The 9,053-nt window shown below is 36.5% G+C and overlaps 1 protein-coding gene across 1 annotated transcript; it reads left to right on the plus strand.

Annotated features, from left to right (window-relative positions):
• The first annotated feature begins 4,113 nt into the window (after positions 1–4,113).
• Positions 4,114–7,097, plus strand: LOC132721534 (galactose-3-O-sulfotransferase 2-like). The gene is made up of 2 exons (XM_060705851.1): positions 4,114–4,217; positions 4,984–7,097. Exons 1-2 carry the CDS (start codon positions 4,192–4,194, stop codon positions 6,245–6,247), a joined length of 1,290 nt encoding a protein of 429 aa, XP_060561834.1. The 5' UTR covers positions 4,114–4,191; the 3' UTR covers positions 6,248–7,097.
• The last annotated feature ends 1,956 nt before the right edge of the window (positions 7,098–9,053 follow it).

The following is a 9,053-nucleotide window of genomic DNA, read 5'->3' on the forward strand; positions in this document are numbered from 1 at the left end:
TTAGCCCGCCCACTTCACACTGCCAGGTAATGTATCATAACGTTTTTTATGTTCAATCAATAAAGTTTTAGATTTTAGCCCGCTGGCCCGCCAGCCCGCCCCAGTTCACACTGCTAGCCCGCTACACTGTTAGCCCGCCCACTTCACACTGCCAGGTAATGTATCGTAACGTTTTTATGTTCAATCAATAAAGTTTTAGATTTTAGCCCGCTGGCCCGCCAGTCCGCCCAGTTCACACTGCTAGCCCGCTACACTGTCAGCCCGTCCTATTCACACTGTTAGGAAATGTATCATGAGGTTTTAATGTTGAATCAATAAAGTTTTAGATTTTAGCCCGCTGGCCCGCCAGCCCGCCCAGTTCACACTGCTAGCCCGCTACACTGTTAGCCCGCCCACTTCACACTGCCAGGTAATGTATCTTAACGTTTTTATGTTCAATCAATAAAGTTTTAGATTTTAGCCCGTTGGCCCGCCAGCCCGCCCAGTTCACACTGCTAGCCCGCTACACTGTCAGCCCGTCCAATTCACACTGCTAAGAAATGTATCATGAGGTTTTAATGTTCAATCAATAAAGTTTTAGATTTTAACCCGCTGGCCCGCCAGCCCGCCCAGTTCACACTGCTAGCCCGCTACACTGTTAGCCCGCCAAGTTCACACTGCCAGGTAATGTATCATAACATTTTTATGTTCAATCAATAAAAGTTTTAGATTTTAGCCCGCTGGCCCGCCAGCCCGCCCGGTTCACACTGCTCGCCCGCTACACTGCTAGCCCGCCCACTCCACACTGCCAGGTAATGTATCATAACGTTTTTATGTTCAATCAATAAAAGTTTTGGTTTTAGCCCGCTGGCCCGCCAGCCCGCCCAGTTCACACTGCTAGCCCGCTACACTGTTAGCCCGCCCACTTTACACTGCCAGGTAATGTATCTTAACGTTTTTATGTTCAATCAATAAAGTTTTAGATTTTAGCCCGTTGGCCCGCCAGCCCGCCCAGTTCACACTGCTAGCCCGCTACACTGTCAGTCCGTCTAATTCACACTGCTAAGAAATGTATCATGAGGTTTTAATGTTGAATCAATAAAGTTTTAGATTTTACAGCCCGCCCAGTTCACACTGCTAGCCCGCTACACTGTCAGCCCGTCCTATTCACACTGTTAGGAAATGTATCATGCGGTTTTAATGTTGAATCAATAAAGTTTTAGATTTTAGCCCGCTGGCCCGCCAGCCCGCCCAGTTCACACTGCTAGCCCGCTACACTGCTAGCCCGCCCACTTCACACTGCCAGGTAATGTATCATAACGTTTTTATGTTCAATCAATAAAGTTTTAGATTTTAGCCCGCTGGCCCGCCAGCCCGCCCAGTTCACACTGCTAGCCCGCTACACTGTCAGCCCGTCTAATTCACACTGCTAAGAAATGTATCATGAGGTTTTAATGCTCAATCAATAAAGTTTTAGATTTTAGCCCGCTGGCCCGCCAGCCCGCCCAGTTCACACTGCTAGCCCGCTACACTGTTAGCCCGCCCAGTTCAAACTGCCAGGTAATGTATCATAACATTTTTATGTTCAATCAATAAAGTTTTAGATTTTAGCCCGCTGGCCCGCCAGCCCGCCCAGTTCACACTGCTAGCCCGCTACACTGTCAGCCCGTCCAATTCACACTGCTAGGAAATGTATCATAACGTTTTTATGTTGAATCAATAAAGTTTTAGATTTTAGCCCGCTGGCCCGCCAGCCCGCCCAGTTCACACTGCTAGCCCGCTACACTGTTAGCCCGCCCACTTCACACTGCCAGGTAATGTATCTTAACGTTTTTATGTTCAATCAATAAAGTTTTAGATTTAGCCCGTTGGCCCGCCAGCCCGCCCAGTTCACACTGCTAGCCCGCTACACTGTCAGCCCGTCTAATTCTACACTGCTAAGAAATGTATCATGAGGTTTTAATGTTCAATCAATAAAGTTTTAGATTTTAGCCCGCTGGCCCGCCAGCCCGCCCAGTTCACACTGCTAGCCCGCTACACTGTTAGCCCGCCCAGTTCACACTGCCAGGTAATGTATCATAACTATTTTATGTTCAATCAATAAAGTTTTAGATTTTAGCCCGCTGGCCCGCCAGCCCGCCCAGTTCACACTGTTATCCCGCTAGACTGCTAGCCCGCTCAGTTCACACTGTTATTCCCGCTAGACTGCTAACCCGCCCAGTTCACACTGTTAGCCCGCTAGACTGCTAGCCCGCCCAGTTCACACTGTTAGCCCGCTAGACTGCTAGCCCGCCCAGTTCACACTGTTAGCCCGCTAGACTGCTAGCCCGCCCAGTTCACACTGTTAGCCCGCTAGACTGCTAGCCCGCCCAGTTCACACTGTTAGCCCGCCAGACTGTCAGCCCGTTAGCCCGCGTACTTCACGAACATCTAAAAAATGTCATTTTTATTGGTTCTTTTGAAATAATTTTATGACAAACAGTTCTGGAAAAGGTTCAATTTTAAGATGGAAGAAAAATCTCATTCATTTATGATATTTATATTTAAATATTTTCCGATAAACGTTAAGTACCTTGATATCATAGAACCCCGGGCTATACCGTTATTTTAAATTACCAAACAAAAGTCATTTTCTTAATATGAAAGTTTATTACCCTTCCAGATTTTTTCCGCCTTTTTGATTGGATATTGATCACCCCAAAGAAATTGATATTACCGAGCCAGACGGGTAATATACACATTAAATTTCCCCGATGGGTACCCCACGTTGTAAACAACATTCGCCGTGCGATGCGCGTACGGTTTGATTTTACGCGATATAAATTCCGATTTACAAGCACTTTTAAACTGTCAAATGATAAATATTTACCTAAATAGAGTAATGATACATATTCTCGTCAGTATAGGAAACAAATATGACGCTGTGAAAGCTTGATAATAATTCCAAAAAAGTGCGTTCAACAGACTATTCCTTTTCTCTTGTTTACATCCGTTATCTTCGAAAGATAATACGTCATGTATTAATTTATGTGACGTCATGTTATGGTGAAGGGGTATCCTTAAAGGGATTTAGCTCAATACAGGATTGGAGCAGTACCTCTAGACGCTTGCAGAAATCATGATCACAAAATAGACAAATATCGTTTTTTTTCGCCGAATTTTACATTTTTCCTTGATTATCGTACTTGATTCGGTGTGAAAAGATGAATTAGACCTGTTTAAGTTCATTCCGTTGGGTAAAAAGACAAGATTTTAGCATTTTATCATTCAAGCGCCTTGTCCGGTATATACCGGAATACGGTATTTAGTGTGGTGCTCCAATCCTTTTTTTTAGTCACAGCCATCCTAAAGGGAATCTTATTTCGACGTTTCATTTGAAGTAGCAATGATTTATTTTAAAATCGTTTTAACTCGGCACGGGAAGGGTAATAAAATCATTATTTTGGTTTTGGAGTGATATATGTGGATATATTACCTGTCAAGAAAAAATATCACCCTCGCCTAACGGCTCGGGTGATATAAAATCTTGACAGGTAATATATCCACATATATCACTCCAAAACCAAAATAACATATAATCTCTTTGACGCTTATCTTCCTGTGTTAAATTGTAAATAATGATATAAATTACTATTTTCATGTATATATCTTATTTAATTTTGCACTGCGATATTTCACTTTATACATTTATGTCAATACCACAATAAAAGTAAGAGCTTTAGTTGTTGTTTTGTGCTATCCTAAGTATGATAAATTTATGTGGTATCATTCTCATACATGTTTTATTGTGTGTGTTTTTATCATGTATTACATGAAAAATGCACAATACTGAAATCTACCTACCCACGTACTTACCTATCTTTCCTTTTTTACTTTGAAGCACTAAACGCTGACCGCTGAGGTATTCGAAATTACATTTTGTCATATTTGAATACGTCATGCAAATACATTATGTATTGATTAAACAATCATTTAACTACCAATATTTGATTTGGTACGTTTAACGTGATTTTCACTTTACACTAAAGTATTAACACAACTATGAATGTAACTAAATATATCAGGCTGGTAGTGAAAGATCAATGAAACGTACCGGTAGACTTTAACAAGACTGGTATTCTTTTCATTATTTTCTAAACTTCTGTATATAATATTGATAGTGGAAATAGCATAGTATAATTACATATCTGGTTGTCGAGTCCTTTTGTGAATATGTCACGGAAATTACAATATTTTGGGTGCGTTTATTCTACATATTTTTAATTTAATTTTATAATTATCTTAAAACAGTCATAAAGTAAGATGGATATCTTGACATTGTATACATATTGTTTTGGTTTCTTATTCGGAATAAAACTTTAAATTAAAATATTCGTTAAATATTTTGTACGTGAATGACTTGACTTCATAGTTTTATTAGTTTGTACGGTTTTTAAAGATGATTTAATTTATGCTAATTAAAAAAGTGCAAATTTATGAAAATTCCGACTGAAAGTAAATCAAAGAAAGAAACATTTACTTTTCTTAATATAGAAATATTATACTCAAATCAAAAACAATAAACTCGTATTAAACATAGCGTAGATAAGAATGTACATTACAAAACTCTAAGAATTAAGTTATCTTTTATAACAGGAGGGTGATAATACTTAAAAGCAGCGTTCGTGCTAATTGTTATCATTTGCAGATATGTAATTTTTCAAAAACCTTATTTTCTAAATGTAGGTAAGAAGCAACAATAGTAAATAACCCGTTAATAACTCAGTGGAAATTTAATGATGGAAATGGTGTACTAAGTTATATTTTATATCTTTATATTTTTATTGAAAAGTGTTACACTAATAGTAAATATTCATTTTCAAGTTAAGTTTTTGTACAAAGACACTATTTTAAAGACGTCCATCTTTGAGATATGTTAAGGTTTTGAAAGTTTCTACCTTAACTGTGCAGCAATTTGGTTGAAATAATAAATTGATTATCAACATATTTGTTTCCTTTTTTCAGATTTTCGCTTATGACTTGTGCGGCTTTTGTTTACATGTGTGCTATATTCGTTGATAAACGTGTCTTTCCAGAGAGAACTTATAATCTCACTGTTACTGCTGTACCTGGAAGAATCACAGTTTCTGAAAGTAATTATAAAAGTGAGAGTCACACAACTGCGAGACAGACTTACAGGCCTGGGACTTCTATTCTCAATAAAGATGAAAATGAATACAGCAATCATGGTGAAAATGACAGTTTTGCCACTGATACAAAAGAAGAAACGCTTTGCAATTCAACTATACTAAAACCAAATTTAGATATGTTTAATCGCTCTAAAAGTGTTGAAAAAAGACATATAGCATTTTTAAAAGTACACAAAGCGGCTTCAACCACGCTTCAAACTATGTTTTACAGGTTCGGGTTTGAGCGGAACTTGAGCTTCGTCCTGCCTATCAAAAGTAATTACATCTCGAAATCCGTAAACGTACACGAGGATTTAGTAAGTCCACTACACGGTGACCATTACGACATTATATGCAATCATGGAATATTTAGCCACTTTATTTATTCGAGTTTAATGCCGAATGACACTATATACCTAGCAGTAGTTAGAAACCCTATGGATCAGTTTATCTCAGCAGTAAAGTATTACACGGAGGTATACAAATTTCAATACTTGGTTAATATTCCGGGTAACCGTATAAATAATCTGATCAATTTTCCAAACAAATATGACGAACTTCTTTCTTATACAAGAAACTCAATGTCACGTGACTTCGGTTTCCAAAAGCATCATGTATTTAACATGCAGGAAGCCGAATGTTACCTTATGGAGCTTGACAAAGTTTTCGACTTTGTACTAATAGCAGAACACTTTGACGAGTCTTTAATATTAATGAGAAGGCGTTTGAACTGGTCACTAAAAGATATATTGTATATATCCAAAAATGTTCGAGGTCAAGACGAAGTGATAAGCAAACCTTTAAAGGCCAAATTATACGAGCGAAATAAACTAGACTATATGGTGTATGACTTCTTTTATAGAAAATTTCAAATCATTTTAAAGGAGTTCAAGGAAGACGTGATGGCAGAAATGGTATACTTTAAACAAGTTCTGTCAACTGTACAGAGCTGGTGTGTTGATGATATGGTGGGAAATTTGGTGATAAAATCTTCCGTTTGGAATGATGAGTTTATCATTAATATGCGAGATTGTAAACTAATGATGAAGGGAGAACTCAAATTTATAAAACTTTTAAAGAATGGTATAACGGAGCTGTGATGGACATGTTCATATGACAGATTATAATAAATATAAAAGTATTTTACAGTTTGTATGTTTATAGTACTGTATGTTTTTGTAAGATCGTCTTTTGATGGATTCTCGTGAGGTTTATGTAATATTCAGGACTATTAAATGTTGTTTTCCTTACAGAAATCATTTGTGCATTATTAAATGATTTATCATTTTATGTTAACAAGACGTTAGTATCTTAACAACACATAGTATCTAAACAACCCATTAGTATCTTAACAACGCATTAGTATCTAAACAACCCATTAGTATCTTAACAACGCATTATATCTAAGCAACGCATTAGTATCTAAACAACGCATTAGTATCTAAACAACGCATTAGTATCTAAACAACGCATTAGTATCTAAACAACGCATTAGTATCTAAACAACACATTAGTATCTAAACAACACATTAGTATCTAAACAACGCATTAGTATCTAAACAATACATTAGTATCTAAACAACGCATTAATATCTAAACAACGCATTAGTATCTAAACAACGCATTAGTATCTAAACAACGCATTAGTATCTAAACAACGCATTAGTATCTAAACAACGCATTACTAACAACACTGTATATACAGTGGACCATTAAACTAGTCAAAATATTTAAAACTAACAATATAAATGTCAATAAACAGCAATGACCAACCTTTTTCTATTAAAGATAACATCAAATTGATTTTACTGTAACTAAAGTTACTTTCATAGAAGTAGTTTCCTGCTCATAATGTCTCTATCTAACCTTGAACAAGTTATGATTATTGAAATAACTGATGATTGTAATCTTATTATTATATTGTATTTTGATCTCGTGTTTATTTTTATACGTTTGACCTTATTACTAAATAAATTCTTATTCATTAATTTCTATCAATAAATAATTTAAAAACATATATGAGCCGCGTCACGACAAAACCAACATAATGGGTTTGCGACCAGCATGGATCCAGACCAGCAGTCTGATCAGTATCCATGCTGTTCGCTATCAGTTTTTCTACTTGTAATAGAATTGGTAAGCGAACAGCATGGATCCTGATCAGACTGCGCGGATGTGCAGGCTGGTCTGGATCCATGCTGGTCGCAAACACACTATGTTGATTTTGTCGTGGCGCGGCTCATATGTCATATGAGGGTTATGAAGTTAGTTGAAACAGTTGGGGTGTAATACGTGTAAGACTGACTTGGTCTTCGACATATCTATTAATTTGAGCTAACACAATCCGCATTTAAACGATAGCAGTCTGGTTTAAAACAATAAGCCATCGACCTGACACAAAATAGATCTAATAGGTCTATAACAATGTTACATCTTAGTACAATACAATGACGAGTATGATTGAATTAATTGTAAATGTTGGTATAAAATAATGGTGATATTAGTCTAATTACATGTGTATTATTATTATCATTATGCTCTTGTAGAGATATCCTTAGAGACATAATGTTTCATAATGCATTGTTTTAAAAATGAAAATACAAGACCTTTATTCCAGAAAATGAGAGTTCAGTGAAGCAATAATTTGAATGTCAAAGAAATCCGTGCATAAAATAGGGCGAAGTGTGAATCTTATGTAAATAGCACGAAGTTTGGCATAGCTGTTGTTTGATAAGATACTCTTCATTCAAGCCTGGGATCAAGATTATGCATATCCAATATGGCAACCAAAATAAAAGATGGTCGCCATATTGAAATTTTCAGAATTAAAGTTGTTGTCATTATTATAACAACATAAAATAGCATCAATATATTATATAAGTACTAATATAACACATTTGTAATGAAAATAAATCTATCAAAAATATATACATGGATCCAAAAGACAGCTAAAACTTAATTTTGACATAATTCGCTTCATTTTTCGTAAATAGACATATGAGCCGTGTCACGACAAAACCAACATAATGAGTTTGCGACCAGCATGAATCCAGACCAACCTGCGCATCCGCGCAGTCTGATCAGGATCCATGCTGTTCGCTATCAGTTTCTCTACTTGTAATAGGGTTTGTAAGCGAACAGCATGGATCCTGATCAGACTGCGCGGATGCGCAGGCTGGTCTGGATCCATGCTGGTCGCAAACCCATTATGTTGGTTTTGTCATGACACGGCTCATATATGCTCAAAATGAAAAAAGTTTTATTAGATTTAATTAAACTTTACATGAGTTTAGAACAGGATACGATCTAGTATTTAATGGTGATTTATACATAATTCATTTAAGTTTGATTGTGTAGGAAGCTATGCATGAACTTATAGAAACACTCTCGAATCCGTTCCCTGAACCAACTAGTAGTTTCCCTGAACCAACTTGTAGTTATCAATAAGTACCAAACTTCTTGCTCAAGGAAACAACGGATTCCCCCTAACAGTGTTAAGATGCACGAGACCAGCAATCCTTGTATCACTAGTCCAACGTGTTAACCAGTACCACTCTGTCATGAACATGCATGCAGATTATTGAAACTATTGAAACGAAAATAAAAATGTATTTCAGTAAAACTTGGCAATTTATTTTAGAAGACATTGCAAAAATAATGATATAATTAAAGTCTGGTTCTATTGATAACGACACAAAAAATGCTTCTTAAACTACAAAACTTTTCCTAATTCTACTTCAATTTATTTATTTTTTTAATGAAATTGAAAATCGCAGAAGAAATATATGCAGTCGGTTTCCCTTGAGGTCTATGTATATGTTGTTGTTGTTGCTTTTGTAACGTTTAAGTAAATGTAATGCACTATATACTGTAAAGCAGAGGTAAAAAGACAATAATTGTTTGTAA

The sequence above is a fragment of the Ruditapes philippinarum genome, unplaced genomic scaffold (genome assembly GCF_026571515.1).
Source record: "Ruditapes philippinarum isolate M1 unplaced genomic scaffold, ASM2657151v2 ctg11147_1_1_1_1, whole genome shotgun sequence".
NCBI classification, from domain to species: Eukaryota; Metazoa; Mollusca; class Bivalvia; order Venerida; family Veneridae; genus Ruditapes; species Ruditapes philippinarum.